We start from the raw sequence: 23,846 nt of genomic DNA, 5'->3' as shown, positions 1-23,846 counted from the left end.
TGTTTTGCATTTCTGTTTCATTCTACAACTGCTGTTTTCTTATGATTCCAATAGAAATTCTACATTGAAATTCATTTACAACTTTCCTCTAAAAGCATTGGAAAATTAGACAATGATGTTTACATCTTTATCAGCGCAGACAACCCTAACTCCATCAGGCAGCATTGCCCTTGCGATCTGGACAGCCCACAGGCCAAGGCCCCCTGCTCCCACCAGTAACACAGCACAGTCTTCTGGAACTGTGAACAGAAATTTCTGACCCTTAAAAAAACTCACGTGGCTCTGGTAATCAAAAAGGTAAGAGATTGGGTGCATCTAGGGATTCCCATCTCTGTTTTATATCTCTGTTAACATACAAATCAGGATACGAATTCATGTGTACTATGTAGATATTTTTTACTATTGGCTGTCACCACATGCACCTATGAAGTACGTATGGGAGAAATGATGGCATTATGGTTTCTGAACACTTTTCAAAGTATGAGGTATACTTAGTCTAGTATTACAGCATTCATAAGGCCACACCAAATTAATTTCTTGGCTAACGGATTCGCCCGCTCCATTTTTTTCTGATTTGCAAATAAAAATGAAAATTCAGAACCAACTGCAAAATGCTCATATTTTGCCCTGAACAGTTGAAAACAGTCTTTTTCATCCTAGTTGTTACAGTTATTCCATCTTTCAATGCCATGGTATCATTAAAAGTTCAAACTTCATTGTTTAAATTTTGAACTAGCCTGGTATGTTGACTTCATGGCTCCTATTGTACCATTTTGGGCTATAACAGGATGCCTAGGCCTGTTTTTATTTTTTTATTTTTTGCCCACCCGCTCCATTATTTTTCTAGAAAAATCCGTTAACCAAGAAATTAAATTGGTGTGGCCAAAGGTACAGGTAAAATTTGTCTGGTGCAGGTGATTTTCTATGCCACTTGTACTAGTGCACTGGTAATCTGGTATACAGAAAAAAGGATTTTGAGCATTGAATACAAAGCCTACAGATTACAGTTGAACAGAACAATCATTGTAACAAAAAAAAACAAAAAAAATTGAATATTTCACCAACCTCCATGGTCCTTGACAAACCCCTCCACAGTGTTGAGAACAGACATGACTGCATTGTAGGCCGTCAGTCCTGAACATGGCAACAAGCATGCTGTATCCATGGCAACTGTTTCTGGCACCCGCATCAACATTCTCACATCAGCTACAGTCACAAAATCTGAAAATCTATCAGGAACAGAATGTCAACAATTTTTAGAACAATACAACCCCAAAGTGGTTCATAGTGAAATGCTAGATTTAATCCTGAACATCACTTATTCTGGTAATGCATTATGTCGGCAGAATGTACACTGCACCTGCGCGAAACCCGTAATGTATTGTACATAGCACTTTGCCAGAATGTCTCATATAAGGTCATATTCGTGCATATACAGAAAACATCTCGTCTGTAGTTTCCAAATGTTATGTTGGAAAAGATACCCTCTGCAACAGACAAAATTCTAATGCAACGTTGACCAAAAATCCACTGAAAAACGTGAAAATGCGGGGTTCTGCGCTGTGAGGCACAGTGCGTTCTGCCGACATGCTTCTCACAGTACCTGTACAAAACAAGCACCTAAAATAGATATTGAGTATTTCAAACTTAAGGCAGTAACATTAGACTTTCAAAGTCAATTGCCATCCCAAAAAATGTTGAGTCAACCCTATCCCATGACATTACTGATATCTGTGTGTTGTTGTGTATATATGTACTTATTTTATATACATGTACAACATGTACTTATGAATTTATCTTATATATATATTAATGCACCAATCCCGATCAGTACAGGATATTCCAGAACATCTTATGATAAGTATATTTTAATGTTAATAATTGATAATGTTTGTAATACTTAGTAATATAACTATGTATATTTTGAACTTGGTAAATTCAGCAAAATTCAGGCTATGTTACTCTGCAAGTTGAATAAAGATTCCTTCTTCTTCTTCATCTTTGAGGCAAAAATGTGATGTCACTGATGGAAAACAGTAACTGTTGCTTGTTTTGTAGGCTGGTTCTAGCTATTTGTTGGTGGTACAAAAAAATAAAGGGACAATGTTGTCAATTTATGGCTTGTTTGGGGTCTACTTCAAACACTTCATGTATAAAATGATGGCAAAAATGTATTGGCTACACTGTTATGCAGCAGGGAGAATATCAGATCAAGCGTTGTCAGGTTGGCTGGCAGGTAAATGAATTAGGATATAAACCTACCCTCCATCTTCTGTGAACCCAATAGCCTTCCTGACCCTGTTCAGACAGTAGGTAGGTTTGTCCACCTTACATCTGCTGCAAACTCCACACCCATGTATGGCATATACCATCACCTGGTCACCCACCTGAGGGGGACAAAACCCATGCATGTACATGTATGTACTGTGCACCCATGTACATGTATAAAATGCACATCCACATGTGACAATTACACTATCACCCAGTGACATACTACACACCCATGCATGCACTGCACACCCATGTATGGCATACACCATTACCTGGTCACCCACCTATAGGGGAACGACATTAAACATTGAGAATTACTACACACCCATGTATGTACTGCACACCCATTTATGTGCCACACATTTATGTACACAGTATACAGTGTTAAGACATGTAAGTACAGCCCTTCCATGTACAGTGTTACACAACAGGATACTAACATTTACAAGGACAACAAACCAAATCATTGCGAAGAAATTCCATATGTACTAGACTATAAGTTAGTGACACTGTACCAAATTTCAAAACAACACCATGTCCAACCAATCATCTGAGATGAGTATGAAACTTTTAGAATGCAACCTACAAAGTTTGAATAGTAGTACCTTGATATTGCTGCTGACAGCCGATTGGTCTATGCTGTGTACTCTTCCAGAAACCTCATGGCCTGAAGTATACAATTTATTCCACTTAATGCAAGACAAATAATTAGTAAGTTAAAATGCCATTGACCAACTCAGATTTATGCTTTATAGACAGGACCTTCTAAATCATAATGACTTAGATTTCAGCAGACTTAACTGCTCATTTGATGCTTCAAAAGGAGGATCTGCATAACATCCGTGTCCATAACATCACCAGGGTCCATAATATCGCCACCTTGAGAAACAGTGTGCTTAAAGATATTTTACTGCAATATACCCTCAACGTATGTACATTTGATGTGTGAAGGATAGCAAATGAAAAGTATGTTGCAGTAAAAATATCTTTAAGCACACCGTTTTTCAATGTGGCGATATTATGGACCATGGTGATATTATGGACACGGATGTTACATGTGTAATATTATCCTGACATGCATTGCATTAGTGGTTCAAGTATTTGATCACAAGCTGGCATAATCATTCAATCTGTACATGTAGCTTCAGTAGCAGGTAGTTCATTTGTTTCTCCACTAAAAACAATGCATTTTCACCAACTTGAGCCACTGAACAATGATTCAGAGGTTACTGCTAACTTCTTGGTTTGCAGGAAAAATTGAATGGGATCCAAAGTCTACAAAGCCCCATGGGATATATGCAAATTTCCCCATTATGCCATCACATCATGATCATCCTCTACTTTTTTGTTCAATGATAACCATGTCCTTTCTGTGGTATGGTGCAGTCACATTCTTCATAGGAGTGTTGAATGATTTTTTTCAGTAACAAAACAATTTGATTTTTTATGACATAATTAACTTTCCCAGGAATGCCTTTCGCTTGCAATCATGTGATTGTGACCAGGCCCTTACCCATTTTAGCAAAAGAATTTTTTTTACTGACCAAGTATCAAAGGGAGGCTGTAGTTGGGGTTTTCCCCTTTACTTATGTCAACATCACTATGGCACAGACCAGCATAGTAGACCTACAAGGGAAACAATACAAACTCAAATGTTAGTGTACTATTTGTTAAAAAGTAAAGCATCCTAGAGCACTCAAACATTCATGAATATCAACCAGTACATTGCAACCATCATTTATCTGTAAAATTAAAGACTTTTAAGTGCCAAAATCCTGATAGCAAGGTTAAAAGTCTGCATTTCGTGATAGTCATGCTTGCTTTGGTTAAGGGATCAAGGTACAAGGTAATGCTTGCCTGTGGGTGGATGGTGTTCAGCACCAGGGACAGGTATGCTTGTCTGTGTGAGTGTGTTCCATTATCCTAACCCTCAAAACCGTATTAACAAGACCCGGGGTTGAGCAGTTCAAGTCCTCGTCTATGTCGCACACTTATGATACTTGCACATAGACGTGGCTATATATATATATATATATATATATATATATATATATATAAGACTGGGAGCAAGGGAGCAAGAGAAGCCAGTTAATTGCACAGTCGCCACGGCTAGCACATCTACCACTTTTAATATACTGGGACTGAATCTAAACTTTATGTCCTGAAGTTGAACTGGTCGTAATACAGCAAGTATATCCGTAATTAGTGACTGTTTAATCGATTTTGCTAAACACTATTTCCCAAAGAAACCTAACAGCCAAATCCAACTTGAGTTCTCCGAAAGTTTCAACCCGGAAGCAACAAATTCTGAACTTTGCCCTCCCTTCGAAGTCAAAAAGACTGTTTGAATACCCGCCACCAAACCGACCAAACACCTAATTTGTTACATCTATGAAGTGATGTAAGTTGTACACAGACCTTGACTACGGCGCCACCGGGAGGAGTACTGGGAATATCGTCTGTCACGAGCTCTAAAGGTTCGTTGAACTTCGTCAGTTTTGCACTACGACGCGCCATGTTGGCGTTGACCTTTGACCCATAACTGATGACCACTATAACGTCGGAACAGTCTCACATGTGAGATAAAAAAAACCTACATGTGTGAGGAGTGTGGCTACATGACAGCTAAAAGTTTGACTTATTCAAACTGATGAGAACTCAAAAACGAGAAAAACTCTGCAAGTGTGACCAGGGTGACTATTCTGCAATACAGAAAGGGACCTTGGGCCACCATGCATCTAGTGTCAGAAACCCTTACATGTGTGGGGAGTGTGGATACAGGGCTCTGCCCTTCAGTTAATGTCAGATCACAAACAAACATGTGTACGTTTTAAAAGCAAAATGTTGACAACATGTGAAATGTATTATATGATCTTATATGGGTAATCAGGCCTACACTTTTTAACCTTTGACCCACATTGTGTTCACTTCTGACCTCACGAGACGACAGAAGGACACACAAGACAAAGCTGTCCGAGTCCCGGTTACTTGAAGAGAAAAAAACCATCACAGGAAGCAGGTAAGGCTTAGAAACCAACAGCAAAGTATTTACATGTCAAGGGCAATAGTTTGAGACCATTTCTGTGGAAGTAGAACTGCATTGGGGCGATAATCTATAGCCATTTCCGGGATAAGAATATGGTGGAAATTAATGAGAGGGAGGGGGGCAAAACCAAGCATATGAAGCTGTCGGCCAGACCACTACATGATGTATTTCGAGCTCCAATTGAAATTTATGGTTAACATCTAATAAATGAGCTGTCACAAATCATCTATTTGAGTGTTCAACTAGTGCAGATTCACATAAACAAGGTAGTAGTAGTCCAACCTCCATTTACTAAGTCCCAAAAATCTCATTTTGTCATCAGTTACGTAAGTTAGGCCATGTTGATTTGATTATATGGATGACATCCTCTGGGAACCCCAAAACTGATGCGCGCGTGCGAATAAAAAAAAAGTTTTGCAAAAAAAAAAAGTTGCTTTCACTATGAAATCTACGTGGTCATGAAGGTTGAACAAATGGCACAGAATATGTTATGGCGAATAATCTACTCTTCGAATTCATTTCTTTACATGTTTGTCTTTTTTCCTTTGATTTTGGCATTCTACGACATTGGTATCGCTTCTGAATGTTTTCCTTGCAACTTATGGTATATTTTTGCTCATTTAGCAACTGTTTTGCACGATTTACAGTATGGTTGAAAACTTTTTTTTTTTTTGGAAACGGCCGAAAATTCATGCGCGCGCGGATGTCATCCATATAATCAAATCAACATGGCCTTAACAATAGATGGAAACACTGAGGGCATGACTTCTGCCCCCCCCCCGTACACCACCAAAACATCACCATAGCATTGCTTTGAGAGCTCTACCAGGCAGCCAAAAACAAGATTAACAGCCAGTTTTGTTGACGAAATAGGACTACACACTACTGTAACTTACAGTGTAAGTACATTGTTACAAAATCATAATGTTCTATATCATAACAGAAAGAGAAATAACACCCCAACTGTAAAATGTCAGCATTTATCCATACGTGCACATACATGTACAAAGAAAAAGGCTGTTTTCAGTTGGTTTGGATGCACTCCCCAAATGGTACTCGAAATGGGCCTCTGGCAGTCTGGCCACATTTCTTAGTATGTATGTCGTACATCAGAAAGATGGTTGTTGAGGAAGAACCTAGGACAACGATGAAACAAAATTCAACCGGTATCGACTGTATTCATCTTTCTTGAAAATCACAGAGATCGGACCACTTCTCCTTTCATACCTTTTTCTGTTTCTCTCTTGTGCAGGGGGCATATCTTTTTGCCCTGGCTGGATTGCCCTGATCTGAAGGTCTAGGAAGAACTTATTTAAATGATATTTAAACAAATGTAAGATATTAAATTGCAAATATCCATAAGGCATTCAGCTAAAAAACACCTTGTCTTTTCACCATTTGCTGAGATGTAAATGATTAGGTTAAACTTGTGTATATTTTTGATTTGATTTTGATGTCTTCATTTTCTCATTAGACCAAACATGGCAACGACAGGGCGCGGGTCTCCCACCGGAGTTGGTCAGAACTGCTGTAATGGGTCTCCTATTGGGGTTTCCCAGGTCGACTGTGACAGCAAAACAAGCAATGTTAAAGACCAGATGGCAGCACAGCAAGTCAACTTAAATAACGCCGGTGAGAAACCCTACATGTGTGGGGAGTGTGGGTACAGGGCAAAATACAAGTCTTACTTGTCCATACATATGAGAATCCATACAGGAGAAAAACCCTACAAGTGTGACCAGTGCGACTATTCTGCAGCTCGGAAATCTACCTTGAACATTCATCTAACAAAACACACTGGTGAGGAACGCTACATGTGTGGGGATTGTGGATACAGAACAGCTTACAGGTCCAGCTTATCCCAACACATGATAGCCCATACAGGACAAAAATCCTACAAGTGTGACAAGTGTGACTATTCTGCTGCACTTAAATGCACCTTAGACGACCATAAAGCAACACACGCCGGTGAGAAACCCTACATGTGTGGGGAGTGTGGATACAGGGCAGAATACAAGTCTTATTTGTCCATACACATGAGAACCCATACAGGAGAAAAACCCTACAAGTGTGACCAGTGTGACTATTCTGCTGCAAAAAAATCCAATTTGAACTTACATCTTGCAAAACACACTGGTGAGAAACCCTACATGTGTGAGGAGTGTGGATACAGGACAGCTGACAAGACCAGCTTATCCCGACATATGAGAACTCATACAGGAGAAAAACCCTACAAGTGTGACCAGTGTGACTGTTCTATGGCACGCAAAGATAAATTGGACATTCATCTAGCAACACACACTGGTGAGAAACGCTACATGTGTGGGAAGTGTGGATACAGGACAGCTGTGAGGTCCGACTTATCCCGACATATGACAAAACATACTGGTGAGAAACCCTACATGTGTGGGGAGTGTGGATACAGGACAGCTCACAAGAAGTCCTTAGCCCATCATATGAGAGCGCATATATCAGAAAAAACTTACAAGTGTGACCAGTGTGACTATTCTGCAGCCTGTAAGTCTGCCATTACTCGACATATCAGAATTCACACTGAGGCAACTGTGACCATCTAGTACCGACAATCTTCACTTGACTATATACAGTTTCTCTAAACTAAAACCAAGCTTAAGGATATATCACATTACTTCCTGTAATGTAAATCTATCTACAGTACCCATTGTTTGTAAGAAAAAAGCTGCTTTGCCATACAGACAAAGTACATTGTAACAGACCATTCTAGACCTGACTCTTACGCATTTCAGCGTTACAGTGTATTTGTTGGACCACTTCAGCCAGAGTCTAAAAAGATTTTTTATTAAAAAAAAAAGAGAGAGTACATGTACCTACCTATGCCTTTATTTTTTCAGCATTAGATTAGGAACAAAACTTTGTAAGTCTAGTTAATTACTAATAGATAATTATTAAAAACATAGTTGAATGAAAGTTCATCTGTGTTGGTAGAATCCATAGTTATAGAGTTCAAACTTTGTTCCAACACAAGAAGTTAACTCTTTGCTAGATTACCTTGTGTGGGTTGTGGAGGAGGCAGTTTACATTAGGGTCCATCGATCAACCCTCTCTCAGGTCTCGAAATACTGGATGCATGTGCACCTTAGTGCACCCAAATTTGGAGCTGTGCACCCAATCTATTTCTCTCGGTGCACTTGTGCACCCAAATGTTTTTGTAGGTTTACATTTTAGATGTTAAATGTATAGTGGTACACGACATATTCTTAACATCTAAGTGTCAGAAAAACAATAAAATTATTGTTACAGTACTTTTCTTTAGAAATCAACATGATTACTTTTACTGACATTCTACTAATTTTCTTAGGTTGGGTGCACCATTGCACCTATTCCCAAAAAATGAATTTCGAGCCCTGCTCTCTAAATCTTGACGGTGGGAGATTCCGTCTCCCCGCCACTTTTTATGCACTCCTGACGTCATCGATCACGCTTCCGATTACGGAGAGCCAGTGATTGCATTATACATCTGACGACGGTTGACGAGATCGACCGAAAATGTATGGTGAGTTTACGTCTTGTGTTGGGACGAAGTTTGAACTCTATGACTAAAGATAAACACAGTGTTAGCAAATTTCCGTCCTGATACTGGTGGGAACGTGTTCGTATGTCACACCTGCAAGAATCACAATGTAGCGAGCCCTCCATCGGCTAACGGGCGGAGCAAGGTCTCCTCAACAGGCGGTGGTTTTACTGGTTTGCCGGAGTGAGTTCAGTGTAAGGTTTACTATATCTAGTATAGGTTATAGATTGTATTTAGAAGCGAGAGGAAGTAGAAAGGCTAGAAATAGAACACATTAGACGTTTGTATAAATACGTAACAGTTATATATATATGTATATAATTGTAATAATGTGACCTGTGCTTAGCCCAGTGGGGCAAAGATTTACATGTACAGTAAAGGTCTTTATTCATCCATTCATTCATTCGTTATATTTAGACGTAATGGTATGAACGGCGGTGTCGATATTTCTATATCATTTTATTATCTGGTGTACATTTGTAACGACACACTGTATTTTACCCTTAAGCAAATGCCATGTTTTAGTTTAGTTTTAGTTTTCTCCATATTGTCAAGGTGTTTTTCTGACATTGAGGATATTAGGACAGCAGTTGGAGAACACTCACTTTAACTTTTTTTTGTTTTTCAATTCAATTCTTTATTTGCATACCAACATACAGAATAGAACTATAACGTTGTTATTTACATTATATTAAAATAAACACATAACATTATTACATTCATAAATTCATGGATAGATAAATACTACTTTCCAAATGTAGTTTACCACCCCAAACCTTTCATGCAAGGACAGCAGTCTTTATGTTTTTTTTTTTTTGGCAGGTTGACGACTGGAATACGTTGATAGAGTCGGAATGTTGGCACTGTACGTGTTGTTTATTCTGTACACTCTGGTGTACATGGGCCCGGGAAGTGTAGGTAAGTCAACAGACCAGTTTTTAGTCGATTGCCCTACATGTACGTCCCTTTGAAAGCTTGGGGCAGACGTCAATGCGACGTCATTCTTCCACCCTCAGCCAGGCCTACCTCCGTCGGAAGGTAGACATGCAAATATTTGCCAGCCATATCAGCTAGCCATGTTCAGATATGCAATAAGTAAATTACGTGCTGTGTAGTTTAAATTTTCTAATTCTTTTTTGGCGACGCCTCAATGGCGGGCCTAATAGTACAGTATTGTGTGCAGTCTGCAAGAGTTCTAGGAATTGTACAGGCATTTTATCAACAGGCCTGGAATGTCCATAGGAATGTCTCCCGGCTTGCTAACACACTTTATGCCCACAGTCAGACTTCCTGGAGACCTTTGGGAAATGGGGACATTGTGGCTGCCGGGGATGGCCTACTTCTGTCACCCCAGGGCTTGTTCACTTTACACTTAGGGGAGGGTAGGAGTGATCTCCTACCCTCCCCTGAGTGTGATAAAACTGATGGCTATCAATGTTTATTCTTGTACAGCCGCCGATGATAACTATAGGAAAGTATCCATGTACCTTAAGTTGTCACTTGTTAAGTCTGGACAGATACTACAGTGCAGTTCAGTAGATCACTCCTACCCTCCCTTGAGCGTATATATATATTGTATCACCTATTATTTGGAAAATGTGAAAAAGACACAGACAGACAGAAATAAAGAATAACCGTATATGTGCACAACGCACGTTTAGATGCGGTGTCCATCACTACCGTGAGGGTTCCGGATCGAGGCGGTTGGGTGGTGATGTGGCCCCGCCCGGGTGACCCTACCTGGGAGAACAGGGTAGAGTTCAAGTGCGAGTATTCCATCTCACCTGCCTCAACCACTACTCCAACAATCACCTGGCTCAGGGTTAGTAAGATGTTTATGTTTGCCTTCGCAAATGTGTGTGCGTGTGCGTGTGTGTGTGTGTATGTCTGTCTGTGTATGTGCGTGTGTGTGTGCGCGCACACACACATAACAGTAGTTATGCTAGATCATGTGAGAGTACACATTATGTACTATAAATACTCTAAATACTATAAATACATTATGTACTCTTTCTCGGTGAATATGGTGTGATAAAGCCTTGTCAGTTGCTATAACCACCTCATAAAGCCACCTCATTCGCTGCGCTCACTTGGTGGCTTTATTCTGTAGTTACAGCAACTGACAAGGCTTTATCACACCATATTCACCTCGGGGCGGGACATTAACCCTTAAGTATTTGCTTTGCAAATGTGACCATGGTTCGGGCTGATGTTCGGCTGGTGTTTGGAAGTAGGTCAACTGAGTGTTCAAATTTGACTCAAATTTAACTCACAAACGATTTGATTCGTATCGACAGCATGGCCTACATCTGGTCAGTCTGCTTCCGAACTTCAGCAAACCTTGGTCGGCAGGTGTTTGAGGAGACGTTCTGACAGGGGCTTTATTCTCCTTAAAGGCATCCAGTGCAGTTTTTAGGGTTTGGAAACCAGATTTTTAGGGTACCATCCAGAAAGGACTAATCTTGGGATTTGTTTTTGCAGTTTTAAATGTTAATGCCCAAAGTATGAAATACTGATTCAAAATGTGCTAATGTGGGACAGTACGTGTCAATATCATACAGATTGCGATATAAAGGATATTTTCAGTTTTGCCGCCCTGAAATTGCAAATTGAATTGAATGCCTTTAAGGGGGTGTTCGCCGACGCAGACCGTGAGGTTGTCTACAAGTGGAGCTCGTCAGGAGAAGTCTACGTCCATCCCGAGTTCGCAGGTCGCGTCAGTATCGAGTCCCGATCCCGGCCGACTCTCGTACTGACCGACACGAAGTTTGACGATTGGGGCCGATACTGGTGTCGGGTCACGAACGAGGAACAGCCGGACGAGTTCGGCACGGACGAGGAATCTCTCCTCTTCTGGTACAAGTTGGGTATGTGATATTACTTCTGGGTACGGAAGCCATTTAGTTCATGAGCCATAGCCTTCAGCTGCCACATACGTGAGATAGGCCTAGGGTTTAACAGGGTTAAGGGTAGAGTTAGGATCATTGTTCGGGGCTAGAGTTAGATTTACGATTGTGGTTAGGTTAGGTTAGGTTAGGTTAGGTTAGGTTAGGTTAGGTTAGGTTAGGTTAGGCTAGGCTAGGCTAGGCTAGGCTAGGCTAGGCTAGGTTAGGTTAGGTTAGGTCTCCCACATCACGACTATACCTCTCCCACCCCCTGTCTCAAGTAGTGTCGGAGTCATGTATTTGGCAGGATCATGTATATGGCTTGAAACCGGGTGGAAATAAGTGGGCGGTATGCGGAAGAATTCAGAAAGTGGTATTATTTTTGTAATACCCGATTACATCACATCGTACAATCCCCTCCACAGTCCCAATTATAAAATAACCTACCATACTTTATCAAACATGTACTATCAAACATGTACCAAGAATTTGAAGATTTCAGACCTCCTGAATCCATTAATGAAAAACCCAAAACACTTACATGGAGGTCTAAAATCTTTAAATTCTTGGTACATGTTTGATAAAGTGTGGTAGGTTATTTTATAACGCTTTTTGTGCAATTTTTTGTTAACAACAGACAAAACAAAGACAATGCGACGTTACACCAAATTTACACTCATTTTATGATACATGTTTTATCCAGCGCCCCCTCTCATTACCCAAACTTGTATCTGTGGATAGCTACTATTGTGCAATTTTCTAGCAGGAAGTCTGTATTCCAACAGCTGTACAACAATATAGTCATCCGATGTTTTCTGTCCAGGGTACGATCCGCCGACCCGTTTGTCCGTCGTTAACCTGGACAAAACCACAGTCCACGTGGCGGCTGGCGGGACTGTCCAACTCGACTGTGCGGGAACCAGCGGCCGTGAAGCCTCCATTCTCTGGGCCAAAGGTCCGACCGGCTGTACTCAAGGTAAACTTCGTTTTTATGTTACGTTGAAGTTCGCAGAAGGAAAACATTGTTTTTTCTCAGTTTCTTCTTCTTCTTCTCCGAGCACATAAGGTCAATGACCTGAACCAAACGGCTGTCACCATGGTAACTGTGATGTAACAGACAGTCCCAGACACCCTGTGGTTTCGGGTTACATAATGTTGCAAGTTGCAATTGCAGTTGGAGGGGATCGATAAATGTGAGTAATAAATAGAACAGTAGTTTGTTAGGCTGAGACCATGTGAAGGTAAACATTCTGCATTTACTTTACTAAAGTTACTTTTCTAGTTGTTTTACCACATTCTGTCGACCTATTTTCAACTTTACTGCCAAGTTTCCTCTCCCACGTGGTCTCAACCTAATCTGTCCGAACAAGTAGGCAAACCGACGCCCTTTAGCTGGTATCAAACTGCACGGTCTAAATGTTATAAGCTATGTTAATTCCTCTCTTTACGATTTTTTAATCGCATGCATCTTGCTGAAAACGTCTGCAGGTGAAAGCTGTGACATCTACGAGACTGTAATACACAAGTCTGCCGTGTGGGGCGCTGGTAATCCAGAACAGGAAAACATCACCATCTCTCCTAACTACGTCGGAAGGGTTTCCCTGGGTGAGTAAAAGGCAACTTCCATATGATTAAATAGCTTTAAAATTAAACATGGTGTTCTCTCTACAACTTTTATCAGTATGTTACACAACAGCAAGGTTTCAAATTCATTTCGAGAAAACCTTGCCCTACTGAATATGACAAACAAACTGTTACTCAAGCAACTGGAGATATTTTTAAAAATCAGACGTTTCAAATAGTATCCACTACCAGTCACTGACAAAAAGTAGTGTAATCTACCCAGTTGCTTCAGTAACTGTTTTCTTGCGTAACTCATTACTTTGATGTCTAACCTTCATCGATGGAGTATTTTTATTGTTTCTTACACACTCAAAGCCGGCGCGCCGTCATCTTCCAAATATAGGTTTGAGAGTGTTTTATCTGTCCTTGGTGCTGATTGGCCGGTTACGCAGGAATGATAGTGCATGTTCCTTGTTTGTCGCTGTTTTCCAAATATGACTGGGAGGATGGTTATATCCGTCCTTGGTGCTGATTTCCCTTTTTTCCCCAATTTTAATGTATCTCACCGGAAACACAGCTGCGGATGGATATGGCTCCTTTACTCCGACCCTGACCATCACCGACATCCGCCCTAGCGACGCCGGCCGGTACTGGTGCGCCCCGGACATCTCCGAGGTTTACTCTAACCTGGGGCCTCTGAACCGTGACGCTCAGTCTGTGGTCATCGTCGTCAACGGTTGGTGTAGTTCTATCTAATATACACTTATGATAGCACTTTAAAAAAGAAATCGGAGATTTCAGATCCTACTTTGGGTTTTTGTGATCTTCAAGTTCACCCCATTTACTGTGTCAGAATTTTTGACCTCCTGTGATTTTTGCCTGTCAACCTTCCACTATCCACGTGCTGTCAACCTCACCTCAATTTCAACCTCATTTAAAGGGTCTGACCTTTTGGCCTACGATTACTAGTATTCTGCCCGTCTATCTTTCTATCACGTGCTCTCAACCAACTCTGACAAGTAAACACAAACCCACACCTCAGCAACGTAAAGAAATACATCCGCATCCGAAGATCACAATGACATATATACGTGGCTAAGTAATATAATCAATTTGTTTCTTGAATCTATACATGGCCATATTTTAAAACAGAGCATAAGTTTTAAATTTAGCACTTTCTATACGTTACCCATGCGGGCTTACCTTATAAATTTTTCCAACGAACAAAAATTTTAACGTTCTGCTTACTTTTTACTACGTTTTACTCCGTGAAGGAGGTCAGTGACCTTCGATAGGAGTATTTAGGTTAGTTTTGTCCGTGAAATGTCGTTTATTCTTTGGTTGGCTACAGCACGATTGATTGTTGTCACATTCGTAACAATACATTTACGTTATTATCATACCAGACCCAGGTACCGAGCCAACCTGTGTCGGTCAGACGGACGGGATGTACCAACACCCCGCTGACTGTACCCAGTTCTACACGTGCTCAGGCGGTCTGCACTACGGCACCAACGCCTGTCCTGCCGGGCTGGTCTTCAACCAGGGTCTACAGCTGTGTGACTGGGCAAGCAACGTCATCTGTCTGTAAATGGCCTTTCCGCAGTACAGGCTGATCCCATAGCCCCGCCCACCTGCGTCAGTAGACGTATGGCCCCTCATTGGTTGAATCGCTAATTTTTATTCTCTTATTGGTTGAACTGATAATCTAACTGTGATAGGCAGTCAGGATACATTGTTAATCCCTGAAGGTTTTGGTAATAGGGAATGAATGCCTGTGTGACTGGGCAAGCAACGTCATATGTCTGTAAATGACGCTTCCACAGTACAGGCCGATCCCATAGCTCCGCTCACCTGCGTTAAAAGACATATGGTCCCTTTCTGATTGGTTGAATCACTAATTGTCATTCTCTCATTGGTTGAACTGATAATTTAACTTTGTTAGGCACTCAGGATACATTGTTATTCCCTGAAGTAGGTTACGGATGGATCCATGCAGAGTGCCTTTCTGTGCGTAATCGGATACTCTTAACAGTATTCTTAGCACCAATAGCAGAAAATTCTTTTCTGTTTCTTAAAGACTGTAAATCCGACAATCCCAACGTTCAAGAACATATGGATTTTCAACACCAATAGAGCACTTCACTAACATAGCATAAAGAAATTCTATTGTAATCATTTGAGAACAGCTACTCTTACGTACCTGTGTGTATGGTTAGCGGGCCTTTCCTTGGTGCTGAACCCTTTCCAGGGTTTCGGTTTCAAGGACCATGGGGGTAGAAAAAGGACAAGAAAGGACAAATCTACTACATGTATCACGTGTTTTTTATGGTTTCATTCAGTGTTTTGGAGAGTGTACAGACTCTTTTAAAGACATGTTTAATATAAGCTGCAGATGAAAATTTTGACCTGTTTTAACACAACCTGGAACGCTAAATCTAACACATAAAATTTAACACCATCAACTATTCATAACAAACAACATATAAGAATATACATTAAAAGCCCGGAGGTATAAAATCTCAGATTTTACTTGTTTAGACTGATATGAGTGTAAAGAAAGTACAGGTTGACATCAGCAACCAGAACTGAATATAAAGGTAAATAAGATACAAGGCGGATGTACAGAGAGAACAATCCTTTTGAGATAATCGAAAATACATGTGTATTTGGTTGGGGGAATTTTAATATTTTCAAACATTGCATTTTTTTTTACATTTGCGACTTGATGACAAACATCCCCAAGATATGTGGCAGATGTTCGTACGACGGATATAATATTTCCATCTTCAGTAATCACATTTCGGACAAACAGGATGTTACTTAGAAACTCAGAAATGTAGAAAATGTTTAATCTCCGGGAAGTGACTATGGTTCCTGTCTCGAGCACGTTGTCACCATATATCGTTGAATATTAAAGAGACATCTTTTTTACAGGACGACACAATTATGCCACGCCGACTTAATTTTATGGATGACATCCACTGAAGACCCCCAAACCAGTGCGCGCGGGCGAATAAAAAATTCCGGTCAAAAAATGCTACTAAACCACAGGAATATAAAGCTGGTATTTTAGATTTACGGCAGTACTTAGCGACGTTTACGACAGGCCGGCTTATACTGGCTATTTGAGAGTTTTATGAATCGGCACTATATGTACTGAGTTCTTGAGTCGTGAAGCTTCGGTAGCCTGGGTGCCTAGCTCCGTATTGTTGCTAACTATCATGGACTAATCAGGCCTAGAGCAATGCCAAAGCCTCGGTGGACGTGATCCTTTTTTTTGGGGGGGGGGGATAGGCGTAAATCAATGCGCGCGCTATTGTCATCCATGAATTAAAGTCGGTGTGGCCTTACATATGATACAGCATGGAAACTGTTGCTGCTACAATAACCTCTTTTTGTTTATACTTCTTACGTTTAAAATCTAAATATAAAATAAATTAGGCGGTAAAAAGATTGTTAACGTAAAAAGTCCGACAATAATTACTTATTACTTAGTTTAAGTTTATTTATTTTACAAGAAGGCTACACTCAGGTCATTTGACCTGATTTTCAGGTACTTCTGGGACAATAAAACGCACACATCCATACGAGAATGCACAATGATAACAATACAACCGTGCTTAGGAAATGAAGAACTTTATTGCACGACAAATGCACATGGTACATTGTATGGCAAACTACATAAAGAGAATAAAAACAATAAAATAAGTGTGTTGAATAAGACCTAATGTCGAATAAAACCTAACATATCTATATCATAATCATTCAAATAATAAGGGATATCACAAGTCGTTGATAAAGTGTTACAATCAAGTGGGCTAATCACAAGTTTCGGTATTTTTTCTAATAGCAAAGCATTCCTTTATATATCTACCTATTTTTGCATTGTGGGGACCGTTACATGTAAAGATATATTCAAATCTGTCTCCAACATCGAGACTCTTAAAATCTATGGTACTTGATTCGAGAAATGTAAATAGCTTGTTACGTATAACATCATATTTGGTACATTCCATTACAACATGAAATTCATTTTCTATATGCTTTGGACAAAATGGACAGAACCTTTGGTCGGGGGCTATATTGTAATATCTACCTGTTTCAATATTCAATTTATGGCTACTGATTCTTAATTGAGTTATTGCTTTACGAATTTCGAAGTTATCTATATCACAGAGGTATGTTTCTTGGTCATAACAGTTTTTAATTTACTAAGAAAAGACAGCTTAGAATTATTTCTAATGCAACTAAACCACTCTTGTATATGTGTATCTTGAAGCCGGTTGCGAAGATGGTGTGTAATATAATCTGCTTTATAAACTTCAGGTTTCATCCATATATGTCCAAAGCCGTGGTAGTTGAGAGTGTCTTTAACATGATTAATTCCAGTCGTGGTCATCAGCAAATACAGTTTTGTATGCATCATGAAGCAGAGAGTCCTCAGGTAAGTTTGTCAAACGGTGCCAGTATTTAATGAGCTGAATTTTAGCAGATATCATAATGGGGAAAGATCCTAATTCTCCTCGTACAGCGTCGTTGGATGATTTTGAATGGACTCCAAGAAGAAATTTTTGAAAACGTATGTCAATTATATCAAATTCTGGTATGGCTATAGAGAGGCGTATGTTATTGATTGTAAAATTATCATTTTCTAGATTAAACCCAGACGCCTGTCTCAGAACCATGTCTTTGTCTGATCTTCTTTCAAAGTTAATGATATAAGTATGAGTTAGATCAGTGCAAGTGCTTTTTCGAATAAAAACTGGAATGTTATCATCAATTTGGAGTTTAGTCAATAAAAAAGAGAAAATATTTTTAGGGGAAGACACAGGAATGTTTTAGACACAATAAGTTTAAGTGATTTTGAGGTTTGGTCGAAGCATGTTAACTCAGCTCGATATAAAAGGATAGGTTTTACAAATTTATCAAAAAGATTTTTACCTAGCTTGATGGAGATGTTTTCCGATGATAAAAGTGATTTTAATTTGAATATTGCTCTCATAGCTTTAGTTTTTAAGAACTTTCTGGCTGTTTTAAATTTACCTGAGGACGTAAAGGGGATACCAAGGTATGTATAACTATCTGTAACTTCTATTTCTCTATTATAGATGAAGAATTCTTTGGACATTTTCTTTGTAACACCTTTAGCGAAGACAATGACTTTTGTTTTGGAGACGTTAACAGTTAATTTCCAATTGCTACAGTATGTTTCTAGGGAATTTATGCATTGCTGAAGACCATGCTTTGATAAAGAAATCAAGGCAAGATCGTCAGCCCAAGATAAACAATTGATAGATTTAGATGTTAATGTAGCGGCATCACACTTGTCATTATCAAAGCATTGCGGTAGGTCATTGATGAATAGGTTAAAAAACAACGGGCTAATGTTACAACCTTGTCTTACACCACAAGTTGAAGCAAAGGTATCTGATAAGCCATTCTCTATTCTAACTGCATAATTAACATTCAAGTACATAGATTTCAGTATATTAAAAAAGTTTCCCCCGATGCCATAGTGTAACAATTTGTAGAACAATCCATCACGCCACACGGAGTCAAATGCTTTTTTCATATCAACAAAACAGACAAACAATTTACCTTTCTTTTTTTTGTGTATATTTTTCAATAAGGGATTTTAGAAAAACAACGATTTTAGAATAAAGACATTGTCGGCGGTTCGGCACTTCTTTCTAAAACCAAACTGTGTTTCGGCTAACAGATTATTGTTTTCTACAAAGTTTTGTAGTCTGGTATTCAAGAGACGAGTGAACAATTTCGAAAGACAACTAGATAGAGCGATTCCTCTGTAATTATCAACATTGGACTTGTCACCTGATTTAAAAATTGGAGTTAGGATGCTAGTGTTCCAGTTAGACGGAAAAGTGCCTTCAGTGAGAATAGTATTGAAATTGGTTACCAATGATAAACATAATTGTTTTGAGTTTGCTGCGTGTTTTAGCATGTTGTTAGAAATAGAATCTATTCCGCAGGCTTTTCCAGACTTTAATTGTTTTATTCCATCGAGAACGTCTTTTGTAGTAAACGGAATATCTAGCAAACTACTATCGGGTGAATTTTTATCAAAATTTTCTAACCTTTCAGTGATTGAATTTGCAAAATCCGTGTCAAAACTGTTGTGCTTGTCAGTTCCAATTCCAATGAGTTTTTGAAGGCCGTTAAAGTTGTGAGTTTTCTGTTTTATTTGGTGAGATGATTCCACAACTAGCTATAAAGATATTGATCACACACAAAAAAACATATTTAAACTTTAAACCCCCAATACGGATTGAATTCTGCTTTTAGTTGTACTTTTTCTTCTTCAATTTGATGCTAGAAATTGTTGTTACAGACGGTGCTTGACATTCGTTTGTTCGCTCAATTGGATTTACCGTTTGATTTCAATGAAAGGGGTAAGAGTGGGATAAAACAAGTGATATACATCTTTACAGGCTGCATGTTCTTCATTTGTGACGTTAACAAGCGCTGTGGAACCAGGTGGACACTTATCAAAGACAACCGAATGTCAGTTGGGTACATGTAATACACTACCCATTGGTCACTGTAGCATCGTCTGAAAGAAAGATATTAGCGATTTTCTGTACAATTTTTTTCAAAATTTCGTGTCCATCTCTTTTCAATACATGTCAATGACGAGTCAGTGCGCGAATATTGCACATTCCCTAGTTGCCATATTTTCCAGTCATATGAGGCTACACCGACTTAATTTTATGGATGACATCCGCGCGCGCATTGATTTTCGCCTGTTTCTCCAAAAAAAAAAAAAAAAGATCACGTCCTCCAAGGCTCTGGCCTGGCTCTAGGCTTGCGTAGTCCATGGTAGTTAGCGACAATACGGTGGCGGTAACTTTAGAGGATGGCACCCAGGCTACTAACGCGAAGCTCCACGACTCAAGAACTCAGTACATTCCGCAAAAAGCCAACATGTGCCGGCTTGTCGTATACGTCCCTATGTACTGCCTCAAATTCACAATACGATCTTTGTATTCCTGTGGTTTAGTAGCATTTTTATTTTTGGCCGGAATTTTTTTTTATTCGCCCGCGCGCACTAGTTTGGGGGTCTTCAGAGGATGTCATCCATAATATTAAATCAGTGTGGCCTGAGTGAGGAGAAAAGGCCAATACGGTGTAGATTGAATATTGCATCTAATATGCTTTTGGTATTGTCTATAGACATCCCACCGCCAAAATAAATTCACCTGGTCTGTAACAAAAATAAAAAACATGCTCGAAATTGAGAATCAAATTTTGGGAAGAAATGTGTGTATTTTGTGTTTCCGAAAACTGCAGGCAAAGAGGAAATCATTTGGTCCAATAGAACCGTCAGGCACGTGGGGAAACTATATTATTTCCGGACACTGGCATCCTGTCTAATCATCAACTGTAATTTAATATTCAACAGGTATGGGTGCATTAAAGAATGATATCACACACTATTTCTTAAAACGGTGCCGCAGCTGCCATCGACACAGAAATTGAACATAACACGGGATCTGCAAATGTATGTTCATTGACAGACAGTGTAGTTATTTGTTAGAAGTTAGCAAACTTGTTAGGGAACTAACAAAACAGTCGACTATCTGCAGACGAAGAGGAAGTTATTTGGTGCCGTCAGGCACGTGGGGAAAATATGTGATCTCCGGACACTGGTCTCAGCATCCTGTCTAATTATTACCAGGGTTTTAATATCATTCTTTTATTCAACAGGTATGGGTGCATAAAAGAATGATATCAAAAACATTTCTTCAAACGGGATTACAGCTGCCATCGACACAACAACACAACTCGGGAGAAATCTTCATTGACAGTTTATTTATTTGTTAGAATTTACTACATTTGTGGGAGGATTGGCATAACAGGTGAATATCGGATATTCAAGATCTGAAACCTGAGGCCAGACTGTGAGATTTGAACCACTGGGAAGGACCCCTGTTTTTCGGTAAGTTTCGTATGATTTTTTAAAGTGCCCTCCTCAAACACGGGACATCCGGCTTTGCACGTCCTATCCAAGAAGACGCCCCTGGCCGAAGACAAGTATTCATTTTCACCTGATTAGAGTGAGAAATAGGTGTAAATTTCCTGTTACAAGGGAACAGTACGAGGACCTGTCAGGGATTCGAACCCAGAACCTTCAGATTCAACAACAAATCTAACTACCTTGCCACCTTTGTAATTTTGCAAAGCCAATAGCTAAGAAAGCACAGATGGCAGGAATAAACCGATTCCTTTTACATCTGTCTATATCAAGCATTTTATCAGCAATCTCTTGCACTGCGACGTCCGTTTCTGCCCCGGTTCCTGTCGTATTTACCTGCAACTACTGCCAGTTAGTGCAACTTCCCACAATCGACAAAAAGAGCATCGCAAAACTGTTCTTAAGCTGGAACAATATTACCGACATCTCAAACCTTCCGTACTTACCTAAGGTGACGACAATTGACATGAATCATAACCTGATCACAACACTCCGCTGGCCCTGGCTCACCAATGCACCTTGTCTGGAACACCTGGATCTATCCTACAATCGGATCGTTCACGTCTCAGGAAGGTTCGAGTCTCACTTACTGCCAAATATCACGTACATCAATCTCATGTACAACAGAATCTCCTCTTTCCCAAAGGAATCCTTCTTGCTGTTAACCGCGAAATTCGCTAGTTTGAACATCGAGGAGAATCCGTTTCACTGCGACAAAGACTTGTGTTGGTTACTGGCTGAGTTACAGTGTCTGTCACAGTGTTCTCGGTGTACTAGCAAGGTAGTGGTTATACCAACCTTTAGAGAATGTTGCCCCACATGCCCTGCCAGTATCATCTACCTAAGCTTGTTTCAAGGCGGGGTTGGTAGAATGATATGTGCGAGCCCTAAACATGTTGAAAATGATCTCATGACAGACGTACTGATAAAATTGTGCAACTCAAATAATGACACGACAACAGTAAGGAACACGAGCCAAGTCATTGAGCCAAGAATGAACACGACTGCGCACATTGTGGATCTGATGACACCGTACAACACAACTCACGCAGCTCTAAATGTCTTCTCTTCATTCCCTGTTAGCACCCAAACAACTTCGGTAGACCAGAGTACCTTTGAAACGGTGTCTATAGGTAATACTTTGGAAGAAGAGCAGGGCATAATCCTACCGATTGCGGCTTCTGTTTCTGGAACCATGTTTATGATAGCTGTGCTTGTGTTGTCGTGGTGGTTTGGGCGGCGACGATTTCAACGCCAGCGAGCTAAAGCATTGCAGCGGGCACTGCTACAAGTACAAGCAAATCACTCGCTTCTTCATAACCAAATGTACGGCACCAACCAACAACAGCTTGACAACCGCGTAACAGTACCAAACCAAGCAGGGTGTGCAGAGGTCCAACCATACGCAGAAGTACCCTTATCAAGAATTGAAGAGTCCACAAGTCAGGACCGTGTTACTTACCACACCTACACGTATATCAAAGATGACGTGCATTCTGCCAGGCAGTTAGTGGAGGCAAACCAACATGGCGACGAACAAGGCAGGTATGAAACGATTCCAAACGAACTGGGCTGTACAGGTGTTGAGCCGTACGCGGAAATACCTTTATCAAACATCGCTGTGGAACCTGTGATCGCAGAAGTCGAATGTCACGCAAGAGACGATGGTAAGGATACAAACATTAAAACCAGACTCATTACAGCCGAGTGTCTCTGACTCACCACAATTGGTGACTGAGGAAATAGAAACGTCCCAAACTCCTGGACTACTGGACATTTCGCACGGCGTTTTCCAAATGGAAACGGTTCCAAAGGGAACCCATGTACCTGTACCAACAGTCACTGATGATGAAATGACAGATGTGGCAGAAGAAGGTGGCAGTGCTGTTCAGTCCACCAGCAACGAAACGGTCTACCAAAACGCAGCGGACAGTCAAGAAAGTACCGCTAGTGGTGTTGCCTCGCTGTCGGAGAAAAACCGCCAGGACAGAAAGAACACTGTGAACAAAACGGTCTATGGAAATGCAGCGGACAGTCAAGAAAGTACCTCCAGCGATGCTGCCTTGCTTTTAGAGAAAAACCGTCAGGACAGAAAGAACACTGTGAACAAAACGGTCTATCGAAACACAGCAGACAGTCAAGAAAGTACCTCTAGCGATGTTGCCTTGCTGTCAGAGAAAAACCGCCAGGACAGAAAGAACACTGTGAACGAAACGGTCTATCGAAATGCAGCGGACAGTCAAGAAAGTACCTCTAGCGAAGCCGTCTTGCTTTCAGGGCAAAACCGTCAGGAGAGTAAGAACACTGAGAATGGCGCATATTGTGCTTCATGATTGGTGTTAAGGAGGACATTTTGAAGACCATATTGAAGCCATTTTTCGCTAGGTCATAACAAGTAAGTAATGTTAGTAACAGTAAATAGTGACTAAATTAAGTTGTAGCAGCCAGGCTTATTTTAAACTATTTACATGGCATTGATCTGTAAAATAAAAGTTTTAATTTTTCTTGCAGCTATACATGCATTAGAAATAGAAA

At 40.2% G+C, this 23,846-nt stretch overlaps 3 protein-coding genes across 4 annotated transcripts; 2 read left to right on the top strand and 1 right to left on the bottom strand.

The window, feature by feature from the left end:
- Positions 1 to 105: 105 nt before the first annotated feature.
- LOC109481802 (uncharacterized zinc-type alcohol dehydrogenase-like protein YphC) lies at positions 106 to 2,933 on the bottom strand. Its single transcript, XM_019784391.1, has 4 exons — positions 2,877 to 2,933; positions 2,263 to 2,387; positions 1,066 to 1,229; positions 106 to 239 (listed from the first exon to the last, which is right to left on the bottom strand). Exons 2-4 carry the CDS (start codon positions 2,370 to 2,372, stop codon positions 106 to 108), a joined length of 408 nt encoding a protein of 135 aa, XP_019639950.1. The 5' UTR covers positions 2,373 to 2,387; positions 2,877 to 2,933.
- A 2,281-nt stretch (positions 2,934 to 5,214) lies between these two features.
- On the top strand, positions 5,215 to 8,110 carry LOC109481847 (zinc finger protein 525-like). Its single transcript, XM_019784468.1, has 2 exons — positions 5,215 to 5,290; positions 6,792 to 8,110. Exon 2 carries the CDS (start codon positions 6,799 to 6,801, stop codon positions 7,891 to 7,893), a length of 1,095 nt encoding a protein of 364 aa, XP_019640027.1. The 5' UTR covers positions 5,215 to 5,290; positions 6,792 to 6,798; the 3' UTR covers positions 7,894 to 8,110.
- An 853-nt stretch (positions 8,111 to 8,963) lies between these two features.
- Positions 8,964 to 15,609, top strand: LOC109481848. Of its 2 annotated transcripts, none has more exons than XM_019784469.1 (8): positions 8,964 to 9,061; positions 9,690 to 9,785; positions 10,529 to 10,689; positions 11,497 to 11,734; positions 12,576 to 12,728; positions 13,241 to 13,357; positions 13,893 to 14,051; positions 14,722 to 15,609. In XM_019784469.1, the coding sequence occupies exons 2-8, from the start codon at positions 9,722 to 9,724 to the stop codon at positions 14,904 to 14,906; spliced, it is 1,077 nt and encodes a 358-aa protein (XP_019640028.1). In that variant the 5' UTR covers positions 8,964 to 9,061; positions 9,690 to 9,721; the 3' UTR covers positions 14,907 to 15,609. The 2 variants fall into 2 exon arrangements, with proteins under 2 accessions (XP_019640028.1, XP_019640029.1); XM_019784470.1 differs by having other exon boundaries at positions 8,991 to 9,050.
- The last annotated feature ends 8,237 nt before the right edge of the window (positions 15,610 to 23,846 follow it).

This window comes from Branchiostoma belcheri, unplaced genomic scaffold (genome assembly GCF_001625305.1).
Source record: "Branchiostoma belcheri isolate BF01 breed outbred unplaced genomic scaffold, Haploidv18h27 scaffold58, whole genome shotgun sequence".
NCBI classification, from domain to species: domain Eukaryota; kingdom Metazoa; phylum Chordata; class Leptocardii; order Amphioxiformes; family Branchiostomatidae; genus Branchiostoma; species Branchiostoma belcheri.
Note: the sequence above shows the minus strand (reverse complement) of the source record. Positions and strands in the feature narration are given on the sequence as shown.

Coding starts and splice junctions, on each gene's coding strand:
- LOC109481802 (XM_019784391.1), bottom strand. CDS start 2,372: ATGGTATATGCCATACATGGGTGTGGAGTTTGCAGCAGATGTAAGGTG. Junction 1,230..2,262: donor GGGTTCACAGAAGATGGAGG/GTAGGTTTATAT, acceptor TGTTCCTGATAG/ATTTTCAGATTTTGTGACTG. Junction 240..1,065: donor GTTTGTCAAGGACCATGGAG/GTTGGTGAAATA, acceptor TTCTGTTCACAG/TTCCAGAAGACTGTGCTGTG.
- LOC109481847 (XM_019784468.1), top strand. CDS start 6,799: ATGGCAACGACAGGGCGCGGGTCTCCCACCGGAGTTGGTCAGAACTGC.
- LOC109481848 (XM_019784469.1), top strand. CDS start 9,722: ATGTTGGCACTGTACGTGTTGTTTATTCTGTACACTCTGGTGTACATG. Junction 11,735..12,575: donor CCTCTTCTGGTACAAGTTGG/GTATGTGATATT, acceptor TTTTCTGTCCAG/GGTACGATCCGCCGACCCGT. Junction 14,052..14,721: donor TGTGGTCATCGTCGTCAACG/GTTGGTGTAGTT, acceptor TTATCATACCAG/ACCCAGGTACCGAGCCAACC.